At 43.6% G+C, this 24,997-nt stretch overlaps 1 protein-coding gene across 1 annotated transcript; it reads left to right on the forward strand.

Annotated features, from left to right (window-relative positions):
* The first annotated feature begins 399 nt into the window (after positions 1-399).
* LOC143294399 (uncharacterized) lies at positions 400-24,997 on the forward strand. The gene is made up of 9 exons (XM_076605874.1): positions 400-557; positions 5,871-6,527; positions 7,052-7,139; positions 9,289-9,367; positions 11,914-14,047; positions 17,035-17,170; positions 20,020-20,179; positions 21,369-21,468; positions 24,780-24,997. The coding sequence occupies exons 2-9, from the start codon at positions 6,234-6,236 to the stop codon at positions 24,867-24,869; spliced, it is 3,081 nt and encodes a 1,026-aa protein (XP_076461989.1). The 5' UTR covers positions 400-557; positions 5,871-6,233; the 3' UTR covers positions 24,870-24,997.

Consider the following 24,997-nt stretch of genomic DNA (forward strand, 5'->3'; position numbering starts at 1 on the left):
GGATTTGACCGAACGCAGTGACGCCTCCTTGAGCAACTGATACTGATTCTCAACGATTTCGAAGGTGGAAAAATATTTAACGAGGCTTGTGGCCTTTTCCACACGTGAACCATCGCCAAGCGGCCTCTTGGCAACCTGTTCAAGTGCAAGAAATAGTTCTTCTTCTTCTTCTTGATGTAATGCCCACAATCATCTGGATGCCAATGTATTTTGAAGTATTGATTTTGTTCAGTCAGTCTCGAGTATAAGTTTGCTTTGTATATGTGGATATATTTCTATTTCTGAAGCATATAACTTTATTTACAGGAAACATAATTCTGAGTGAGTGATTTTACGCGGATTAATTTTGAAAACTTCCGGTTTCACCGCCATCACTAAAGGTCGCGAGATCGAACCGAGTAGTCTCACATTAACTTCAAGTTGAAGCTTCGATCGACTGCAACGAATTTGAAGTATGTCGTGCAAGACAGGTGTTAAGAATCATTCTGCAAGGGTTTAGAAAGTTGCGTTTGAAGAAATGCAATCACCCATGCTACTGAGGGGGCTCGCTCAACTGGGTAAGTTGTGTCACATTTCCCCCCCGACTGTGTTACACATGCTCGGATGATGCAGTCTTGTCTTTGCTCCTTTTTCATTTTTTTTTTTAATCCTCCATTCAGAATCGATATCGTAGATGCCATCAGTAGCACTGTATATCTGAAATTATTTATATGTGATTTTGCTGTCATCAGAATCCATGATTCAGGAAAATGTGCAACACGATTTGCCTCCTTTTGAGTCCTTAGCTTTGGCCCCTTCAAGCAACCATGTTGTTGTTGGACTGGGATGATAGAAAAATTTTGAATTTACGTACAGGAGGACAAGTCACTAGGTTTCGGGTTACCTAGTCTGAATGGTATATTGTTTTCCAGTTGTTGTATTGTACGGTTCAGGACTGTTATCCGATGCTCTCTGTTGCATTTCTGTGGAAAGCAGTAGAGGCAGATAACTCGTGTATGAGAGACACGCAGACAGCAAGAGAACGGTCCCACATCGGGATGGTTGATGCCACTAGTGGTATGATTACCTTATTTTTGCAATTCTTTTGTGTACAGAACGGCACAAAACGAAGTTAAATGTCGAACATGACAACAATTATCGCGGATCACAAAGTTTTCTTTTGAGTGACATGGCACAGGCAGCCATGCTCATGTAAGGTTTGTTTCATGGACACAGGTTGGCTGCCTCTTTCTTATTAGTATTTTAATGGGAAGAAGAAAGACAGTTATCGAAATAAGTTACTTTTAAGACATAGTACATAAGCTTAGTTGTATGGGATACGTGCTTTTGCATTTTTTTCACCCCAGGATATTCTATTGTAGTTTGCTGTTGTAGTTTGCTCTGGTCTATGTTTACCTATCGATGACAGGAATTCATTATATATTTGTTCCATAATAATGATAAATGAAAAGCTTGGAAGATTGACAGATATGTGTTTTGAATTTTGAAAATTGCAGCTTCAGTGCAAGGAAAGGATGAAAGGTACTTTCTGCTGTGGATAATTTTTTGATATGTGGCATGTTTAAAGTACTTATGGTAATGGCAGTTTCCAATATAATTTGATATTTGTACAGGTATGTGAAAGTTGACAAAATCATATTTTGTTAAAAAAGGAATGAGAAAAAGGTGTCTTTGTATATGATAGACGTTTTGTATGTTGAAGCTGGCAAAATCACAATTTGTTACAAAGGAGTTCAAATACATATGTTTCATGGCAAATGTTTGGGCTTGTAAAAGAGAAAAACTTAATTCTTTTTGTGTTAAATTTAATTATTTTTTTTATGACATTGCTCTTTTAGAATTTGTGATGAAATGCACATTGACTACAGTGGTACTACCAGCAGACTGTGTTGATGATATGCAGATTGTGTGGATACTATTACTAGTGGACCTGTAGTGGCTTCATGAGTGATTAAAAAAATATATTAAAAAATGCACTTTTGACTACAGCGTACTATCAGCAGACAGTATGAATGGTGTAATGTGGATACTGGACGACCTGTAGGGTGTCATGAGAGGTGAAACACACTTTGACTACAGTGGTACTGTCAGCAGACAGTATGAATGGTGTAATGTGGATACTGGACGACCTGTAGGGTGTCATGAGTGGTGAAACACACTTTGACTACAGTGGTACTGTCAGCAGATGATGAGTGCCTCAGGTGATAGCCCAGTGATGAACAGATGGTGCAAATGGAATAGACTGAGATACAGATTTTTAAAGCAAATTAGCCACTGACAACTGTATATGAGAGTTTGATCAGTTGATGAGATACAGATTTAAAAACAAACCAGGTATTGACGCGATGGAATAGATAATATTTATACAATGTCTCTTAACCCTCTTACCCCCAGGTCGCCCAGCACTAATCACCCATGAAATCCCATGCCAAGGGGAATAACTCTTGTGACTTTCGATAGTGGGTTATTATAGAAATTGATTAAGAATATAATTACCTTTTTTTGTTGCACATATTTATTTTTCCTGCATTTTAATTTCTACACATAATAAAGTTGCAAAAGAATTTTTTCCAGGCTTATGTTACTTTGTACTTACACAAACACGAACAAAAGTGTCAAATTTGATGGTCAACTTCGAAAAAAATCTAATTACAGTATGATTTTTGTTTTTGTTTTTTTTTGTTTTTTTTTTAATGCTTGTCTGGTGTGCAGTGTCTTCTAACACATCTTTTAAAATTCTTTTTCTTACTCAACTTGAATTGCAACAATGAACATGTTGATTTTTTATGCTCTTTTCATTTTGAGGGATATGTTTTCCTATGATGGTGGGGAGAAAAACAACAGCAAACAAACAAACAACAAACCTACCTCACTTGTAATTTCTCCATAATGAAAAGAAAACTATAATCCATTGAATTAGCAAAATCAAGAAGATTGTGCAGAATGCCAATAAGTATCACTGACAGTATCGATTCTGACAGTCTGGCAATCAGTTCACATTTTCGGAGGCCTGGCAGTCGATTCACAGTTTCGGAGGTCCGGCAATCGATTTTACAATTTCGGAGGTCCGGCGATCAATTCACACTCAAGTACCGACTAGACTCTTAATATTGGTGAAACTCGGTCGATGTCTAGGTCACTCAGTATGATTGACTTTTACAAAATTCTCACACAGAAATCATCTTCAGAATAGTCGTTCAGATTATGCTACAACTCTGGACAGTCATCAAACTCATTGTGCAACTTTGAAACTTCAGAACTTTGGCAAAACTTAACCAAATCAGTAATATATTCCATTGAACTAGCACAGTCACGAAGATCGTGCAGAACGCCCATAAACATCAGTCAAATTGAGATTGACTCATTGACAGTTTCAATTTCGGAGGTCCGGCATTTGATTCATGATTTCAGAGGTCGAGGGGGGGGGGGGGGGGGGGGGGGCTGGGTGTGACTAATGTTTTCCCAACAATTTTTAATTGTGGCCTCCCCCTTTCTCCCAAGTTTGACTGGAAAATCAAACTGAGTGTTTAGTAATTTGGATGACACTGAAGACCAAGGTCCCCAGTGCAGCATGCACTTGCCATATTGAAAAAGAACTGATGGAAATGGGTGTTGTCTTCTGGCAAAATTCTGCAGAAGAAATGCACTCCGATAGATTCACATGTATGTATGTATGCACTCATAATGTGACCAGTGCATTGGGTTAGGTTGCTGGGCAGGCATCTGCCTGACGGATGTGGTGTTGTGTATGTATTGATATACCTGTTCAGTCCACATGCAGTGACACCTCCTGGAGAACATGAAACTGAGTTTATTCAAAACAACCAGATACTTATAGTTGGTATTTGAGTCATTCTCCAAGATTGGTGACTCACATGCTGGAATTGTATATATATATATATATAAAATAAAATAAAAATAAAGAAGCTACTGAAGTACTAACTTCTTATAGAGCTGTATACACAACATGCGTCTTGTATTTGAAATGGAAAATGAAATATCAGTGCAGTGGTCCGATTTTCTATATTTTTGTTCAGTATATTAGTAGGGGGGCAGGTTATTCCTCACACGTTACAGTGTGCCATTAAGTTGCATAAGGGAACAGTAAATGGAGGCCTCAGGAAATAACAGCTTGTCAAGTGATTCTGGTGCATAGAAGAAATCCAGGAACACCTTTTTATCCTCTAACCTGTATGTGTGTATGTGTGTGCAAGGGAAGGAAGTACGGTGAATACGTTTAGGCATGTAGGTATTTTTCTGTAGGAGTGGAGGGGGGGGGGGGGGCAGGATATGGAGTGGGGGAGTGTTTGGGGTCTTTGATTTAGTATGAATGAATTCAAGTTGTGTTACTGTGCCGTCTCTTAATCTAGTGATCTATGGAAGTGCTGCTTTGTGATTTGATATTATTAGCCTGATGATATTTAATTTGTGAATTTTTGAATAAACTATGTACCTGGAAGTTGTATACATGATATTTGATTTGTGAATTTTTTAATGAACTAGGTATCTTAGTAGTTGCATACTCTGTGTTGTGTACATATGCATGTGGGGCATGGGAAGATGTGCAGTGTAGTTTGGTTGACAGCAGTGGAAGTGCACGCTAATTCAATCTGTATATTTGTACATATATAGCTATTTGTTCAGTGCCATCCAGTTTATCTTTTTATTTTTCATATGTTTTATTTTACTTGTTTGTTTTTATGTTGGACACTTGCTGCTGCCAAAAGGCAAATCTCCATACCTAAGTACAGACAATGAAGTGTGGTTATTGTGTTGTGTATTGTGAACCCATCTGCACAAAGTGACTTTTTAATGCGCATTTGAATGCCACAATGTAATACATGAGATGCCAACTTTCAACAATTTTTGAGGCAGTAAAACTTCTTAGAGGCATCCATACAAACTAAAAATATCTTCACTGTATATATCAGTTGTTAAGAGCTTACAATGAGCCCAGTATGCTATAATATAGTTATATATATCTCGCTGGTGTAGTTTTAACGAGGACTTGTCAATGTATTTTTTTTTTATTGTCATGTTCCAAGTGACAAAAAATAGCAAATACAGAATCAGAATCCAGTAACACCATGTACAGTATCATAAGTTTGTTCCATGGTGTCTACAATTTTGTTGTGACTAGATTAAGTTGTATGTCAACAAGCTTGTGTCTTTGATATTGACTGTGTTGCCAGCGACAGTGCAGGAGGTCTATCCATTGTCGGGAAGTGATACTTTTGTTTCTTCTGAGTCACAGCATTTCAGGTTTATTGCCCAGAACCAGAACTTAAAACCACTGAATGAACTGTTTGAAAACAATGCTAAAATAATATGTAAAGAGTTCTACAAGAGAAAAATTGAATGATAACTCAAGTTTTAGTTTTTCCAGAATGTTGTCAGCAACCTAACATTTCTGTTAAATCACAAAATGTGTCAAATAAATCAATGGAAATGGTACTGCAATTGTCACATTAATGAACAAATCAAGATTGTGTTAATAAATTCATTGGGAACCTATAAGATAACAAAATATTTAATGAAAAATGTGATCGTCATGATGGATGCAAATTGTTTCTTTAAGCTGCTTTTTGTTGAAACACAATAAAAGTAAAACTAATGTGAGATATTCTTTCTCATGTACACATTTCCCACAAAGATATTTGAATATCATCAGTGGGGAAAGTGGTAAATTTTTTGCAGTCTGTTGCCTCATGGCGTTACGTGACATAGCAGATAGATAAAAAAAAACCCAAAAAACTTGTCACAGTTACGGGTGTGATGCATTGTCATTTAGAAATTACCTATGCCATAGAGTCATCGGAATTAGAATCTGTGAACCCTGACCTGTACGTTTTATGTGTGTGTGTTATCAGGTGAACTGTGAACTGACCTGGCTCTGGAAAAAGGATGTCCACACAGACAGCGATTTGATCAAAATTGAGGACGAAAAAAACACGTCCGCTGGAAGAGAGGAGAGATTCAGCAAGGCTGATCAATTTTTTTGAAATCCCTATCCTATCCAAGATAGATGAAATAAATTTGCACATCAGCTGCTTTGAACACTGATGCACATGGTACAAGAACTGCCACATCCATTGTAATAGGACCTAAACAGGTCCTGGAATAAAAAATAAATTAGGAAGATAATTTTTCTTTTGTGTAGAATCAAATTGGATTTCAATTTTTGAAAGGTCTATTTGCAGTGTACAATCTAGCAGTTAATTGTAGCTTGTACTATGCATGACAAACCTGCTGGTGAAAATACCAACATGTCTGGTATGAGTGTTCTGGAAGAGAACTTGTTCTCTTGGCTTAAGGATAATTTGGATACGTTAGGATTGGTCGAAAGGGATTTGACAAAGCTTTTGCGAAGTCTAGCAGGCATTTTTAAGATGAGTCGCCAAGACTTGATTCAGGACGTCAGCGAAGAAGCCCAGCATTCTTCGCAAGCGCCAGCGCTCCTGGATACGTCAGTCAGGGATGAAGTGCTGCAGAAGCATGTCTTCATCCTGGAGCTCACCAAAGTGGCAGTGAGTATCTCGCTTCACTCTTGTCTATCTAGGCACATGTGGGGTGCAAAGTTGTACGCAGACATATAAAACTTCAAAGTTTGACAGAGAGGATGCAGGCCTGTGGAAAAAGGAGGAGGTTTTAACTGAAGTTCTCAACCATCAGTTAGGAGCAGGAGCAATTTGCCGAAAGACTCGTGTATTATTGTGCTAAACTGAAAGCTGGGTTGCCCCTGTTAACTCCCATCTTTCACTGGTCCTTTTCTTATGCCGGATCATTGAGTGGAGGTCTGGGTGCTTGTTTTTAGCCTTCCCTATTGCTGGATCATTGAGTGATGGCCTGGCTCTTGGTTTTTATGATGTTATATATATATATATATATTTATTTATTTATTTATTTATTTATTTATTCTGTTTATTTTATTTTATGTAACTAAGAGAGGGGAAGAGAGAATGAATAGTTTATACTCGAGTTCTTGTGATTGTTTTTTATATGGTAGGTTTTGTTTGTCATTATTTTGAGAAAGTTTTGTTTACTGTTACAGTGTTTGAGCAAGGAGGAAGTGGAGCAGTTGGTGGTTCAACTGTTTTCACAGGACGGCCTGATCGCTGTCAACGGAAGAGAACAGGATGGTAAAGTTACAACTTACAGATTGCATGCATTTTAGATTAAATGTATTTGCTCTCTTTTGGGTGTGTGTGTGTGTGTGTGAATGAAATTACAAGCTTAAGCGTTTTAGTGTTTGCGAGTATGAGTGTGAATATATTTTTAACATTTTATCAGCAAACAGCAGGTACCAGTGCTAGAAAAAGTTATTTTGGCGGAATGATTCATGAATAATGACTATAAGTAACAGAATGCTGAATGTGTAGATAATTAACGCCATTCCATTTATGAAGATGGTGCTGGGGTATAAGACAATTTGAGGTCCATTATTCATTGGTGAATGAATGATACAACAGTATTTATGATTTGACTTTTTGTTCTGATAGACAAAAAAGTTTGTTTTACTGGAAAGTGTTCACTTACATTAAGTGACCTTTTCATGCAGGTATGAACTGAAACATAGAGCACATCCGTACTCCCAGCTTGGGCAGAATGAAGAAACTTGCATGAGAGGACAAATGTAGCAGTAGGAACTCTGACCTCTTGTGACATTTTGCCATTGGTGTTTTGTGGAGGGAGTCCATTCTGGTTGTCAGTGAACAGACTGGTGGGCAGTGTGACTCCGGGTGCACCACACAGTGATCAGTCTGTGTGTTGTACAGACATTGCTGCACAGACAGTGACATGTTTACCACAAAGTGATCAGTCTGTGTGTTGTACAGACATTGCTGCACAGACAGTGACATGTTTACCACAATGTGATCAGTCTGTGTTGTTATTGGTGTACAGACATTGCTGCACAGACAGTGACATGTTTACCATAGTGTGATCAGTCTGTGTGTTGTTGTACAGACATTGCTGCACAGACAGTGACATGTTTACCACAAAGTGATCAGTCTCTGTGTTGTACAGACATTGCTGCACAGACAGTGACATGTTTACCACAAAGTGATCAGTCTCTGTGTTGTACAGACATTGCTGCACAGACAGTGACATGTTTACCACAAAGTGATCAGTCTCTGTGTTGTACAGACATTGCTGCACAGACAGTGACATGTTTACCACAAAGTGACCAGTCTGTGTGTTGTTGTACAGACATTGCTGCACAGACAGTGGCATGTTTACCACAATGTGATCAGTCTGTGTTGTTATTGGTGTACAGACATTGCTGCACAGACAGTGACATGTTTACCACAGTGTGATCAGTCTGTGTGTTGTTGTACAGACATTGCTGCACAGACAGTGACATGTTTACCACAAAGTGATCAGTCTGTGTGTTGTTGTACAGACATTGCTGCACAGACAGTGACATGTTTACCACAAAGTGATCAGTCTGTGTGTTGTTGTACAGACATTGCTGCACAGACAGTGACATGTTTACCACAAAGTGATCAGTCTGTGTGTTGTTGTACAGACATTGCTGCACAGACAGTGACATGTTTACCACAATGTGATCAGTCTGTGTGTTGTTGTACAGACATTGCTGCACAGACAGTGGCATGTTTACCACAATGTGATCAGTCTGTGTTGTTATTGGTGTACAGACATTGCTGCACAGACAGTGACATGTTTACCACAATGTGATCAGTCTGTGTTATTGGTGTACAGACATTGCTGCACAGACAGTGACATGTTTACCACAGTGTGATCAGTCTGTGTGTTGTTGTACAGACATTGCTGCACAGACAGTGACATGTTTATCACAAAGTGACCAGTCTGTGTGTTGTTGTACAGACATTGCTGCACAGACAGTGACATGTTTACCACAATGTGATCAGTCTGTGTGTTGTTGTACAGACATTGCTGCACAGACAGTGACATGTTTACCACAAAGTGATCAGTCTGTGTGTTGTACAGACATTGCTGCACAGACAGTGACATGTTTACCACAAAGTGATCAGTCTGTGTGTTGTTGTACAGACATTGCTGCACAGACAGTGACATGTTTACCATAAAGTGATCAGTCTGTGTGTTGTTGTACAGACATTGCTGCACAGACAGTGACATGTTTACCACAATGTGATCAGTCTGTGTGTTGTTGTATAGACATTGCTGCACAGACAGTGACATGTTTACCACAATGTGATCAGTCTGTGTTGTTATTGGTGTACAGACATTGCTATACAGTGATATGTTTCCCACAAAGTGATCAGTTGGTGTGTTGGTGTTGTACAGACGTATCTGCACAGAGGAGACCGGTGACCCGGCCAGCACCCAGGAGTGAGCCAGTGTCCAGAACAGAACTTGAGAACAGGTAATTTGTGTCCTCTGTCATAACTCATTAGACATGATTAGTTTTACTAGAGAACAGGTAATTTGTGTCCTCTGTCATAACTCATTAGACATGATTAGTTTTAGTTTTATAGAATGATTTACTTAATTCCCACCAGTCAGCTTATAGACGTGGTCATAGTTGCGAAACAGCCCTTCTTAGAATAGTGAATGATTTGCTTTCGGGATTTGATGAGGATAAGATATCTGTTCTCGCTCTCTTAGATTTGTCAGCAGCTTTTGACACTATCGACCACTCTATCCTCTTGAACAGACTTAAAACTTCCTTTGGTATTCGTGACACTGCACTAGCATGGATCACGTCTTACCTGTCAGATCGTACACAGAAAGTGTGTGTAAATGGTACATACTCTAGAGTATCTGCCTTGAAATATGGTGTCCCACAAGGGTCCGTCCTAGGTCCTGTTCTTTTCGTGCTGTATGCGGCTCCTGTGTCGGATGTCATCAGTCATCATGCGATGTCGCATGAGAGCTTTGCTGATGACACACAACTTTATCAGTCGGCTTCCATAGCTGAATTTGATGCACTGGTGACTCAAACACAGGAGTGCATTGCTGGCCTAAAGGACTGGATGACTCTCAACAAGCTGCAATTAAATGATGATAAGACTGAATTTATGATAACCTGTCCAAAGAAGTTTCGTCAACATCCTTCCTTTCCTGACTCTGTTCTGATCAATAGCACACCTGTTTCACTTTCTCCCTCTGTTCGCAGTCTTGGTGTAATCCTGGACCAGTCTCTTTCCTTCCAACAGCACATTTCGAATATCTGTAAAGTTGCCTATTTGGAACTGCGTAGAATCAGCTCTATCCGCCACTATCTCTCAACCGATGCAACCAAGACACTTGTATGCTCTCTGGTTCTCTCAAGATTGGATTACTGCAACTCTCTTTTGGCCGGCCTTCCCAAATACCTGTTAGACAGACTCCAAAGAATTCAGAATAACGCTGCCAGACTCATTTGCAGAGCTTCTAAATTTGACCATGTTTCTCCTCTCCTTCAGTCTCTCCACTGGTTGCCTGTTTCTGATCGAATAGACTATAAGCTATCCACTCTGACCTTTTCTGCAGTCAACGGATCTGGCCCCAAATATCTTTCTGAACTCATTCATATCTATACCCCTTCTCGCCAGCTCCGTTCTTCCTCTGATACTCGACTTCTCAGGATACCTCACGTCAGAAGTAAGACCTATGGACACAGATCGTTTTCTTTTCAATCGCCAAAGACGTGGAACAAGCTCCCTGATAACCTCCGTCATTCTGATTCCCTCGCATCTTTTAAATCTCGTCTCAAAACTCACCTTTTCCCTCAGCAATAAGTTCAATTGTGGCAAGTCCACAACTACATGCATGTATATGAATGTGTATTGTGTGTGCGTGTGTCTATGTAAGTTTGTGCCTGCCTATGTGTGCGTATGTGTTAGGGTAGCTGTTAGATACACATGTATGTTAAAATGTATGTATGCAGTGTGCGTGTGTGTGTGTGCGTGCGTGCGTGTGTGTGTGTGTGTGTGTGTGGTCACATTTTGGTGTGTGCATGTAACATAGATATAATGTTTTATGTTATCAAAAGCGTTTTTGTAAAGCACCTAGAGCAGATTTCTGGATAGTGTGCTATATAAGTATCCATTATTATTATTATTATTATTATTATTCATTCCTCCCAACACATACTCATCCATAGATGCTAGCTGTTACAATTTTGCCGTGTTTTGTTCCGCTTGATCGCAGTTCCAACATTATGCCAGTGTCAGAATTGTTCTGATGAATTCATCTACCTCTAGAGACATAGCATGGTCACACGCTTTCCTGTCGTAACTTTACCCAGATGCTATTGACTTATCGGATATGAAGCTAGGGCAGTCACTACTAACCTTGGTCTCATGTGATGATGCTCAGCTAATTGCATGCTTGTTTACACTGAAACAGCATTGAGTGGACCAGTCACCTTAATCATTTGCCCGAACAAGAGAGAATGTGGCTAAATCAAGTTGCGTCTCAATCAAACAGCCCATTTGCTAATGTGGCCCAGAGTCTGAGTGTTCCTACCAGATTCAAAATGTTCCTACCAACTTCCCTGATTGTACCTACAAACACTTAACAAGGGTTGGCATCTCTGCTTATGAGGCATCAGAGCTTTCCCAGTTTGTTGAGTGTGGCATGTCCAAGGGACATGCAGTGATGTGCTGACACTGCTTTGGTCTGGTTTGCCTGTTTTAGAACCCACTTGTAAATACTGACAGCAAATTTGATGCATTGTCCATTTCAGTTGTTGTAATCCACAGCAGTGTATGTGTCTGTTTGCAGGTTAGGAAGGGGATGCAGAGAATTTGATGCATTGTCCATTTCTGTTTGCAGCTCATTTTGATATATATTCCAGTGACCTAGACTTGTCTTTCTGTTTGCAGCTCATTTTGATATATATTCCAGTGACCTAGACTTGTCTTTCTGTTTGCAGCTCATTTTGATATATATTCCACTGACCTAGACTTGTCTTTCTGTTTGCAGCTACACGGTTGCTTTTCCACCTCTAACCCCCAAAGGCGCCAAACCAAAGGCAGTCAACATGCCCCCTGTGTGGCCAGAAAGGAGTCCGCTGCGTTCAAACCTGCCTGTTCAACCTTTGAAGATCAGAGGCCAGGCCATTTCCCCTGAAAAGAGGAGACAGAAACATCCAGGAAAAGAGAACGGGGGGAGTGATAGCCGTGCTGAATGGAAGAGAAAGAATGTCCGCCGCAACATCTATGATGAACCGGCGGAACGATTCCTCATGATGGGCATGCTGAGCACGAGGTTAGGGGTAGAAGATGAGGACTGGAAAGCAGAGGACAGTCGGCTCCAGGCCCAGAGTCCCGTACAGCTGTCCTCAGTGTGGGGCCCGCAGCATGTCACCAACTACCCCTCCTGGCCGACCAGTGCCCTGCAGCTTGGAGACACTGGGGGTTACAGCACTGGCAGCCAGCGCTCCACCTCAGAGCCCCATCTTGCTCAGCAAGAGGCATCGCAGCCCTGTATGGCACAACCAGACGTTCCTTTGGCACAGCCAGAAGGTCCTTTGGCACAGCCAGAGGCCTGTTTGGCACAGCCAGAGGTTCCTTTGGCACAGCCAGAATCAAGAGAAAGCGGCAGAGGGACCACTCATCCAGTACTGTCCCCTGCAGTCCTGGGGTCTGGATATGAATTAAATGAAAGATCACCGGGAGTGCAGTTTGACTGCCAGGGCCATCAGCCTGCTGTTGGTAGCGGTTCCAGCATTAATCAAGATTGGTTATTTTTCAACGGTCGAGAACCATCCATCTGGAGCAGTGACAGTCTGCCACGAGCTAATTGGCCTCTTAACCTGTTTTTCATCAAAGAGGAGCCTGAGGAAATAGCTTTTGGTGAAGGTCTTCACTGGGATTCATCAGAGAAGTATAGATATTCCTTGGAAGTTATAGATGATCCTCTGCGACGAGGACGACGCCGTCAGCCGCTGTATGCCCGCAACTTTTCTGGTATCCGAGCGCAAGGATTGTTAGACATGAGCTTATCTTCCACAGAACTCATACAGCAATCATTGAATGCCTACAGGGAACCTTTCAGTGTTGGAGTGGTCATTAAGTGCCCAGTTGAGAGTAGTCCAGAAGAAGAGCACATCATCCAATTTAATCCAGGCCCGGGATTCTCTCTCCTAAGCAGAGCTGGTGCTCATCTCCTTCATCCCCCTGCCGTCCAGCGCAGCCCTTTCTCCACTTCGCAGTGCCACAGCCAAAACGATGTGGCAGATTTATTTTGGAATCGTCGATTCTCTACTACCTTTGAGAGTTTGACTCCGCGTTCTCATCATCAACAAACTGGGCCCTTCAGTCATCTCCTGTCATTCCAAAGAGATCTTTGGCCCCAGAGTTCCAGTGCACTGGACTTCAGTGATCCCCTAGGGATGAGACGCCTGCCGCAGCAGCTTGAGCAGATGGTTGATCCAACAGTGACACTTTCTCCTGGCCAATTAGAGGGCGTCCTGTACAGCCCTGCTCCCATTCCCAGCCCCTGTGATTGTGAAGGGGCCTGTAACTGCGGGACCATGGCATCCTCCAAGTGTCAGCAAGCTGTTGGGGAAAATGGAGGAGGCAGCTGCAGCTTAATGCCATCTGACACGTCGGCCTTTGAGGAGGTGAGCAGCCTCTTCAGCCCGCCCCACCTCCGGCCTCTGAGAGTGGAGGTGCCTCCTCAGGTTGACCTGCGCTGCATTGCTTGGCGTTCGGCCACCTGCTTGGTGGAGAACGCCTCGCACGACCAGCGAGAGAGGATGAGGGAGAACATGGTGAGTGTCATCCAAGAAGAGGTGGATGGGAGTCCAGAGACTTCCTTGCTTCGCTGGGGCGACCTCTATGGGATGTGGAACCCTAGGAGTGAAGAACTGCCGAGCTTTCTGCTGATGGAGTCCAAGTCGACCCAGACCCGGGACAGCAAGGTCAGCTCAGACGGGGCGTCCCCAGGCCCCTCGACCAGCCTGTCCCCGGCTGCGATGGTGTACGAAGAGAAGACCTGGAAGGACATGTTGCCCCTGACAGAAGAGGACATCAGGAAGGACAGGCTGTACCATGCAATGCAGACTGAGCAGCAGTATCTGACAGATCTCGACGTGGCTGCTTTGGAGGCGGAGGTCAGTGGTTTTCTGTGACTTTTCTGTATGTCCACTTGTTAGATAGAGCATGCGTTGGGAGGGGGATGTGGGGGGGCTGACTTGGGGAAGACTGTTTCAGATCATCCATTTCAGTGTGTAAATAAGTAGTGTCTGAAATAAGAGGCATCACTGTGTTTGGACACATCCATATACACTACACCACATCTGCTAGGCAGATGCCTGACCAGCAGCATAACTCAACGTGCTTAATGAGACCTTGGGTGCATGTGTATACATTTGTGTACCTATTGGAGTGGATTTCTTTTCAGTTCAGAATTTTGCCAGAGGACAGCACTCATTACCATTGCTTATTTTTCAGTGCGCCAAGCATGTGCTGCACACAGGACCTCGGTTTATCGTCTCGTCCAGATGACTAGACGCTCAGTTTAATTTTCCAGTCAAACTTGGGAGAAAGGGCAAGAGGGGGATTTGAACCCAGACCCTCACGGACTCTCTGTATTGGCAGATGAGCATCTGAATGATTGTGCCATCTTCCTCCTTATCTTGTGTAAAGATAACCCCAAAGAAACCCCACTAGGGTTGGGAGCACAATGTTTTGAGAATTGATGCTTTTTCAGTTCTTTTCATACCAGACTTTCTCTTTGTTAATGTTGTTTTCCTCTTCATATACAATTTTCCAGATTGCTTCCACAATCTTTCTTCTTTTGTCATACTGTGTCTGTCTGTCTGTCTCTCTCCCCCTCCCTTCTCTCTTTCTCTCTCCCCCATCTGGTCTCTCTCTCTCGTCTCTCTCCCCCCCTCCCTTCTCTCTTTCTCTCTCCCCCATCTGGTCTCTCTCTCTCGTCTCCCCCCCTCCCTTCTCTCTTTCTCTCTCCCCCATCTGGTCTCTCTCTCTCGTCTCTCTCTCCCCCTCCCTTCTCTCTTTCTCTCTCCCCCATCTGGTCTCTCTCTCTCGTCTCTCTCCCCCCCTCCCTTCTCTCTTTCTCTCTCCCCCATCTGGTCTCTCTCTCTCGTCTCTCTCCCCCCCTCCCTTCTCTCTTTCTCTCTCCCCCATCTGGTCTCTCTCTCTCGTCTCCCCCCTCCCTTCTCTCTTTCTCTCTCCCCCATCTGGTCTCTCTCTCTCGTCTCCCCCCTCCCTTCTCTCTTTCTCTCTCCCCCATCTGGTCTCTCTCTCTCGTCTCTCTCCCCCCCTCCCTTCTCTCTTTCTCTCTCCCCCATCTGGTCTCTCTCTCTCGTCTCTCTCTCCCCCTCCCTTCTCTCTTTCTCTCTCCCCCATCTGGTCTCTCTCTCTCGTCTCTCTCCCCCCCTCCCTTCTCTCTTTCTCTCTCCCCCATCTGGTCTCTCTCTCTCGTCTCTCTCCCCCCCTCCCTTCTCTCTTTCTCTCTCCCCCATCTGGTCTCTCTCTCTCGTCTCTCTCCCCCCTCCCTTCTCTCTTTCTCTCTCCCCCATCTGGTCTCTCTCTCTCTCTCTCTCTCTCTCTCTCTCTCTCTCTCTCGTCTCTCTTTCTCTCTCCCCCATCTGGTCTCTCTCTCTCTCTCTCTCTCTCTCTCTCTCTCTCTCTCTCGTCTCTGTCTCTCCATCCCTCTCTAGTCTCTCTGCCCTTCTTTTGTCTCCCTCTCCCTCTCTTCTCCCTCCAACCCTGGTGTTTTCTGAATCTCTTTCTGACAGGTGATCAGTAATCACACTGTGTGTGTGTGTGTGGCTGTCTGTCTCTCTGTGACTGCAGTCCCGTTTTAGAGAAAAAAGATTGACATGATTATGAATCATCCATGATGTAAGTTGGATGCGCATGCACAGGATCCAAGATGGCTGTGGAACTCTCCACCGGTCTATTGGTTGGACGAATTTGACCAGTTTGAGCTTGTCTTTCTTAGTTACACGGAAGCTGAGTGAACAACTGACACATTCTCTGCCTTGATCTTTCACTTTGTTTCAACCCACTTTATGAATTTGTTTAAACTCTGTGACAGAGAAGGGTGGTGGCAGGGTGGTGATATGATGCACAGTCCGATCGAAGACCACTTTGAAGGGTGATTTTTTTTTTTGGGGGGGGGGGGGGGGAAGAAGGATAGAATTGAGGGTCTGCTCCTCGGCATATCTAAGGTAACATTAGCGTAGGATTTCCCCTGGCCCATTCTCCAAAGTGCCAGTCACATACCTCATAGTGCCTGAGACAGAATGAGGTGGGTTGACTTTCAAGGCAGACGGCCCTAAGGAAATGGATGAGACAGAATGAGGTGGGTTGACTTTCAAGGCAGACGGCCCTAAGGAAATGGATGAGACAGAATGAGGTGGGTTGACCTTCAAGGCAGACGGCCCTAAAGAAAGGGAGTGTGGAAGGGGGATGAGACAGAATGAGGTGGGTTGACTTTCAAGGCAGACGGCCCTAAAGAAAGGGAGTGTTGAAGGGGGATGAGACAGAATGAGGTGGGTTGACTTTCAAGGCAGACGGCCCTAAGGAAAGGGAGTATGGAAGGGGGATGAGACAGAATGAGGTGGGTTGACTTTCAAGGCAGACGGCCCTAAGGAAAGGGAGTGTGGAAGGGGAAAATACTAGGGTGTATGTGAAGGAGAGGAGCAGCATGTGCCTGATCTCATCACCAGGTCAAAGACTGTCTTTGCATATGACTTTTTGAGCCCACTGTTCACCGCACTTGCCAGGCTGCACTGGCAAACTTGTTTAAACCCCATCACTGCAGTTTACATGGTGGTCAGATTCACAAAATGTTAGATTCCCAAACTGTCTGCTGTCAGATTGAAATGACTGTTCAGTACCAAATATTGGTGCACATCTTCCCAGGACCTGATTCTTACTGACTGTGCCATTGTAAGGTCCTGGTGGACTGTCCGAACCAGAATGGTGCTGGTTTTCTGAGGGCATGGTGGTGTGCAGAGCCACTCTGAGAACAGCACCGGAGTCGCTTTGCTGAAACGTCACAGAAGATGAGGCATTCCAAGAAAGAGTGTGCATGCATGGTGTTGAAGAAGTGATGCTCTACTTTCAGTTTGCCGAGTTCCAAGTGTTGAGTGACGCTGCAGCCTGTCTGCATGTGCCGCAGAATCAGGCGGTGTACGTTAAAGATCTGGAGAAAGCTTGGCTTAGCGAGTCGCACAGACGCTTGGGAAAGAACAGAGTGCGACGTAAGAGACATTCTGCCTCTGTGTTGATGTCCAGCACAGCTGTCTGTGTCCCTGATTGTGTATCAACACCAAGTGATGTTCAGTGTTCACATTTTCCCATTGCCATGCTCATTGACACTCATTGGCATACTCACTGACTCTGGACCTTGCCTCATTGTCAGTCAGTAGCCAGGGACCTGGGAATACATTGACTAATCCGTCTGACATGTGGTGTGTGAGGCATTGACACACAGAGATTAACTGACCGCTTTCCACCAATGGGCTTGACCTGTATTGTATCACTTTGTCACAACAGATTTCTCTGTGTAGCAGGTTCTGGTCCTGTTTTGACCCATCTCACCAGCAGCTGCCCTCCACTTTTAAGGGTGGGTTGAATGCTGGGTATGTTTGAGTTTCCATACTATGGACCACTTTGTGCTGTCCAGATCTTTGACATGTGTACTGGGTGTTTGCGCATATGTTGTCCGACACGAGTTGGGGGCACCGGTAGCTGTGCACATGCATGGCATGTTGACCTGGGAGACTGGAAGAATCTCCTGCCTATTTGAACCTGAACTCATTTCTCATTCATATCATACCCCATTCTGCAGTGGCATCTGTTATGTGTTGTTGCTTTTCCTCTACGTGGTATTTCCCTTCATTGCACATATGTTTTGTGTTGCTTAATAAGTGAATTAAGAGTTTCCTTTACTTGATACACTTCTGCCTCACTCTGTTGTCATCTGTTTTGTGTTGTTATTTTTACGTTTCTTTCTTGCTACACTTCTTTTTGTATCCCGGCTCACTTCATTGGCATCTGTTTTTGTGTTTTGCTGTGGAGTTCCTTTGCTTGCTACACTTCTTTTTACATCCTACCTCACTTCATCGTCATCTGTTTTTGTGTTTTGCTGTGGAGTTCCTTTGCTTGCTACACTTCTTTTTATATCTCGCCTCACTTCATTGTCATCTGTTTTTGTGTTATTGCTGTGGCCTGGAGTTCCTTTGTTGGCTACACTTCTTTTTATATCTCGCCTCACTTCATTGTCATCTGTTTTTGTGTTATTGCTGTGGCCTGGAGTTCCTTTGCTTGCTGCATTTTTCTTTTATATTCTACCTCACTTGTTACATCCTTTGTTTTATTGGTTTGAACTGAGTTCCATTACTTGCTCAGTTGCTAGCTTTCTCTTTTATATTACACCTTCTTCTAATTTCTTGGCTTCTGTATAATTTCTTTCTTTCTTTGTTTCTTTCCTTCTGTGTCCTTTGACCTGCCTGCCTTCTTGTTTTTCATTTTCTGGTTTTTGTCATATTTCATTCACCACTGTTCATTTTTTTCGCTTCTTCTTCTTCTTTCTTTATTGTTTTATTTTATTTATTTTGTTATTTATTGTATAATAAGTTTGTTTATTGGGTTTTTTTTTTATTGTATAATAATTTGAGTGAATAAAATGTCTGCTTGTGTCCGTTGTTAAGTTATCCATTGTTATATTTACAGTAATTGCAAAGTGTAAGCACTTTGGCATAGTCATTTAGACTTTGGACTTCTGCAGTGTTCACCAGTGTAATGTCCTTGGAAAAGGCACTTTACTCAGGTATTCCTTGCTCCACCTGATGTGTGATTGAATGGGTGCCCACTGCCTGACTTTGGTTGTGGCAGGTTAAAATGTTGGAAGGGCGTGATAGGACACTGCCTTCCTCTTGTGAGGCCTACACACAGTAGATAAGATTTCACTGTTCCAATGGCTGGTAAAGGCCATAGGGTCTTTGACTTGAAGAAAACAGCTTGATGACTCCTATGAGATTTGTTTTTATGAACCTCTGAAAACATAATTGTTGAGTAATGTTGTAATTTTATATTAGTAGTGTAGAAGTCTAGTAAACAAGACAAAGATAATGAAAATATTCTGAAATAATGATTGTGTTGAGCTTGTACTGTTGTAGAACTCATACTTTTCGCCATTGGCAGTTATTGGATCAGTTGATAGCATTTGCACTTTGCTTTCATGAGATGTGTGATGTTGTACAGAGTGACTGCATTTGCTTCAGCCAGATGGACATTGCTGTTGCATAGAACGATAGCAAGATTTGCTTCAGCACTCTTGTTACTGAATAGATTGATAGCATTTATTTCAGCCAGATGATGAGAAAAATCAGTTAGATTAACAGTGTTGTTGGTTAGATTGATAGCATTTATTTCAGCCAGATGATGAGAAAAATCAGTTAGATTGACAGTGTTGTTGGTTAGATTGATAGCATTTATTTCAGCCAGATGATGAGAAAAATCAGTTAGATTAACAGTGTTGTTGGTTAGATTGATAGCATTTGTTTCAGTCAGATGATGAGAAAAATCAGTTAGATTAACAGTGTTATTCACTTATTGGTTAGATTGACAGCATTTGTTTCAGCCAGATGATGAGAAAAATCAGTTAGATTAACAGTGTTGTTGGTTAGATTGACAGCATTTGTTTCAGCCAGATGCCATGAGGTAAGCTGGTGAGCGGACATGTATTCACTTTTCTGTTGAGCGCGTTGTCGGGTTGTGTTTTCAGGGAAGCTGTTGGGGGTTGGGAGGTGGTTAGAGGGGAGGTTGACATGATGATAAGAACAACAAGCAGAGATCTATGAAGTAAGGTTTCTTTGAAGTCTAAGACTGCTGCCTTTTTCCTGCTGTTGTTATCCAGAAAATGTAAGTAAGAAGAAGAGTTGACATTGATGTGGAGTCAAACCCCAAGACAGTTTGCTGATGTTGTTAGTGAGCAATAAAAATGTGTGTTAGAGCACTAAGACTTGGAAGTGTTGATGTTGAAGTCTGTTCATGTCGAGTTCAGCTTGGAGATGTTGCTAAATGCTGTGTGTGCATTGTTTGCCAGGTTCTAGCTATCATCACAAGCCCTGTTCCTTCTACCTTGAGGGGTGCTGCTACCGCCTTGACTGCAAGTTCTCCCACGACATCAGCTCCATTACTTGCCAGTTCTGGGAGTCCGGACAGTGCTTCAAGGGACCTCTCTGCCCTTTTCTGCACGGATATGGGTAGGGCCACCTTTGTCACACTGGTTAAGGATTCATTCTTCAGGCACCTTTATACACCAAGGCACTAACATAGATTTACAGTTAGTACGACATGGAATTTATTTGTTCCAAAAAAAAAGAGAGAGAAAAGAAAAATGTGTCACCGCTGTAAGGGGGAAGAATGAATGTCACTTTAGTCGCTTGTTCTCATAGAAGATTTTCTACACAATGATACATAGCTTTGTTGAGTCCTTCCTGGTTCAGTTCTGCACGTTGTGGACGAAGTTAGTGTTTGGAGTTCTTCCCCGTAGATTTGAAGCTTGATGCTGGAGATGTCAGCTGGGAATGGGAGTCCAGGAAGTTGGTACTGGAACATGGAACCAGCTGTCTGAAGAATTGTCTTTTTTTTTTTGGTTTTTGTCTTGCTCTTTCAATCCTAACCACCCGCCCGGTGGCACTCTACTTGTAGCTACATTTCCTACTCTGTATTTTTTTAATTTTATATTTAAATTCCACGTTAGGACGACAGATGTACAAACATGACAGTTCTCGATACAAACAAGTTAAGGGGATAGGACATGTATAATGTAATTACACTACAGTCTTTTGTGTGAGAATGCACTCTTTCTCTTCCTTGTTGGAAGTGTATGTACTTTAATCTTTAAGCCTAACCTTTCTTTTCCAAAGTTTCAGTGATTGTTGCATCCCATTTACATTATATCCTGTAGTGTTACATTTATCCGGGGCATGATAAATACTGACCATGTAATGAATATTGTGGAGATAGATGAGAATGACTTCCATCTGTCATTCATCCCTGCCGTCATGTCCAGCGTCAAGTCAGGTTGCAGTACATATAACGGTTATCATTTCAATCATTCAAACAACCAGCAACAGGTAATAATTATTGTACAATGCCCATTCGATTTACTGTCTAGTCCTCACCACCTTAGGGCCTAAATATCAATATCATCAATGATAGCGCATGTAAAAAGAACCCACGGCAACAAAACAGTTGTCCCTGGCATAATTCTGTAGAAAAATCCACCTTGATAGGAAAAACAGATAAAACTGCAGGCAGTGGGCTAGAGGTGTGTGCTAACATTTATCGATGACAGGTGTGTGTAGAGACGATGAGTCTTTCCCATCAGGTGTCAAGTTTTTTTGGTGTGTGTCTCCTTAACTGGAAGTACTGTTTTGTGGTTTACAGAAGCGATGCGTGCACCTCGACTGCAAGAGCGGGACAGGAGAACAGATTACAATGTCCCGAGGAGAGAGCAACAACGGAAGAGCAAGCAGAAATAAGAAAGGTGAAGACTCTTTGTGTGTATGGACTCGTGTTGTGTGTGAGGATGTGCATGCCTGCATGCATGTGAACTCAAGAGTAAGGACAAGGTGCATGAAGGTAATTCTGTCATTAAAAGTTAATTTTAAAAGTTCACTTTTTTCTTTTTTTCTTTTTTTCCAAGTGGTCTCAGGAAGTTGATTGTTCAGTGTGTTATTAAAACTGGATTGTTGGGAAGGGGTGATGGGGGGAGCCAAACCTGCTGTAGTGTGGAAAATGTTGTTGATACTGTGTCGGGAAAGTCAGTTTCTTAATCAAGGTGGCCTCACTGCATTCAGACAAATCCATATAGGCTACACATATGCAAGGCTGATGCCTGACAACTGCATAACCCAGTGTGTTAAGTCAGGACCTGGAGTGTCTGACAGCAGCATAACCCAGTGTGTTAAGTCAGGACCTGGAGTGTCTGACAGCAGCATAACCCAGTGTGTTAAGTCAGGACCTGGAGTGTCTGACAGCAGCATAACCCAGTGTGTTAAGTCAGGACCTGGAGTGTCTGACAGCAGCATAACCCAGTTAAGTCAGGACCTGGAGTGTCTGACAGCAACATAACCCAGTGCGTTAAGTCAGGACCCAGTGTGTTAAGTCAGGACCTGGAGTGTCTGACAGCAGCATAACCCAGTGTGTTAAGTCAGGACCCAGTGCGTTAAGTCAGGACCTGGAGTGTCTGACAGCAACATAACCCAGTGTGTTAAGTCAGGACCCAGTGTGTTAAGTCAGGACCTGGAGTGTCTGACAGCAGCATAACCCAGTGTGTTAAGTCAGGACCTGGAGTGTCTGACAGCAGCATAACCCAGTTAAGTCAGGACCTGGAGTGTCTGAAAGCAACATAACCCAGTTAAGTCAGGACCTGGAGTGTCTGACAGCAGTATAACCCAGTGTGTTAAGTCAGGACCTGGAGTGTCTGACAGCAGCATAACCCAGTGTGTTAAGTCAGTACCTGGAGTGTCTGACAGCAGCATAACCCAGTTAAGTCAGGACCTGGAGTGTCTGACAGCAGCATAACCCAGTTAAGTCAGGACCTGGAGTGTCTGACAGCAGCATAACCCAGTGTGTTAAGTCAGGACCTGGAGTGTCTGACAGCAGCATAACCCAGTGTGTTAAGTCAGGACCTGGAGTGTCTGACAGCAGCATAACCCAGTGTGTTAAGTCAGGACATGGAGTGTCTGACAGCAGCATAACCCAGTGTGTTAAGTCAGGACCTGGAGTGTCTGACAGCAACATAACCCAGTGTGTTAAGTCAGGACCTGGAGTGTCTGACAGCAGCATAACCCAGTGTGTTAAGTCAGGACCTGGAGTGTCTGACAGCAACATAACCCAGTGTGTTAAGTCAGGACCTGGAGTGTCTGACAGCAGCATAACCCAGTGTGTTAAGTCAGGACCTGGAGTGTCTGACAGCAGCATAACCCAGTTAAGTCAGGACCTGGAGTGTCTGACAGCAGCATAACCCAGTGTGTTAAGTCAGGACCTGGAGTGTCTGACAGCAACATAACCCAGTGTGTTAAGTCAGGACCTGGAGTGTCTGACAGCAGCATAACCCAGTGTGTTAAGTCAGTACCTGGAGTGTCTGACAGCAGCATAACCCAGTGTGTTAAGTCAGGACCTGGAGTGTCTGACAGCAACATAACCCAGTGTGTTAAGTCAGGACCTGGAGTGTCTGACAGCAACATAACCCAGTTAAGTCAGGACCTGGAGTGTCTGACAGCAACATAACCCAGTGTGTTAAGTCAGGACCCAGTGTGTTAAGTCAGGACCTGGAGTGTCTGACAGCAACATAACCCAGTTAAGTCAGGACCTGGAGTGTCTGACAGCAGCATAACCCAGTTAAGTCAGGACCTGGAGTGTCTGACAGCAGCATAACCCAGTTAAGTCAGGACCTGGAGTGTCTGACAGCAGCATAACCCAGTTAAGTCAGGACCTGGAGTGTCTGACAGCAACATAACCCAGTGTGTTAAGTCAGGACCTGGAGTGTCTGACAGCAGCATAACCCAGTTAAGTCAGTACCTGGAGTGTCTGACAGCAGCATAACCCAGTTAAGTCAGGACCTGGAGTGTCTGACAGCAGCATAACCCAGTTAAGTCAGGACCTGGAGTGTCTGACAGCAGCATAACCCAGTTAAGTCAGGACCTGGAGTGTCTGACAGCAGCATAACCCAGTGTGTTAAGTCAGGACCTGGAGTGTCTGACAGCAGCATAACCCAGTGTGTTAAGTCAGGACCTGGAGTGTCTGACAGCAGCATAACCCAGTGCGTTAAGTCCGGACCTGGAGTGTCTGACAGCAACATAACCCAGTTAAGTCAGGACCTGGAGTGTCTGACAGCAACATAACCCAGTGTGTTAAGTCAGGACCCAGTGTGTTAAGTCAGGACCTGGAGTGTCTGACAGCAGCATAACCCAGTGTGTTAAGTCAGGACCTGGAGTGTCTGACAGCAACATAACCCAGTTAAGTCAGGACCTGGAGTGTCTGACAGCAGCATAATCCAGTGTGTTAAGTCAGGACCTGGAGTGTCTGACAGCAGCATAACCCAGTGTGTTAAGTCAGGACCTGGAGTGTCTGACAGCAACATAACCCAGTTAAGTCAGGACCTGGAGTGTCTGACAGCAACATAACCCAGTGCGTTAAGTCCGGACCTGGAGTGTCTGACAGCAACATAACCCAGTGCGTTCAGTCAGGACCCAGTGTGTTAAGTCAGGACCTGGAGTGCATGCATATATATATATGTGTGCCTGTTGGAGTGGATTTTTTTCAAAGAACTTTGTCAGAGAGCAACACTTTTGTTGCCATTGGTTCTTTGCAGTGTGCCAAGTGCGTGCTGCACATGGGACCACTATTTTATCGCCTTATCTGAATGATTAGACGCTCAGTTTGACTTTGCAGTCAATCTTCAGGGGATAGGGCAAGAGTGGGGTTCATGCTCAGAGCCTGGTGTGCAGTGAATGCTGTGGGCAGATGGTGTCTTTCCTGTTCTGCCACCTCCCTGCAGTGTTTGAGGGATCCCCACTGCCCCCTCCACAGATCTGCTTTGAGAAAGTGAATGCTGTGGGCAGATGGTGTCTTTCCTGTTCTGCCACCTCCCTGCAGTGTTTGAGGGATCCCCACTGCCCCCTCCTCCACAGATCTGCTTTGGGAAAGTGAATGAATAGCCAGGGGGTGAATGGTGACAGGGGGAGGGAGCTGTAGGTCCTCCTGTCTGAGGGGGTGGCTGGTTTGAGATGACTGAACAAATAAATGTGTGTCACCGCTAACTGAACACGGTGTTGTTTTGCTTTCCCACAGGACGTGCGTCTGAACAGCGCTCCGGCATCAAAGAAAAGGAGGAGCAAGAAGAACTCAGTCCACCGGCTTCAGCTGCCAAGAGGAACCTGACACCCCTCCACATTCCTCACCCCTAACCCCCCCTCCACCTCCATTGCCTTCTAATTTCCAGCTACCCCCCCCTCATCCTTAATTCTCCCCCCCTCCCCTTCCCTTCCAACTACCCCCCCTCATCCTTA

The sequence above is a fragment of the Babylonia areolata genome, chromosome 19, assembly GCF_041734735.1.
Source record: "Babylonia areolata isolate BAREFJ2019XMU chromosome 19, ASM4173473v1, whole genome shotgun sequence".
Classification (NCBI taxonomy): domain Eukaryota; kingdom Metazoa; phylum Mollusca; class Gastropoda; order Neogastropoda; family Buccinidae; genus Babylonia; species Babylonia areolata.

Bases quoted from the DNA above. Each gene is read 5' to 3' on its own strand.
- LOC143294399 (XM_076605874.1), top strand. From the start codon at position 6,234: ATGCATGACAAACCTGCTGGTGAAAATACCAACATGTCTGGTATGAGT. The intron at 6,528-7,051 runs GTGAGTATCTCG...TTACTGTTACAG, and splicing joins TGGAGCTCACCAAAGTGGCA to TGTTTGAGCAAGGAGGAAGT. The intron at 9,368-11,913 runs GTAATTTGTGTC...TTCTGTTTGCAG, and splicing joins AGAACAGAACTTGAGAACAG to CTACACGGTTGCTTTTCCAC.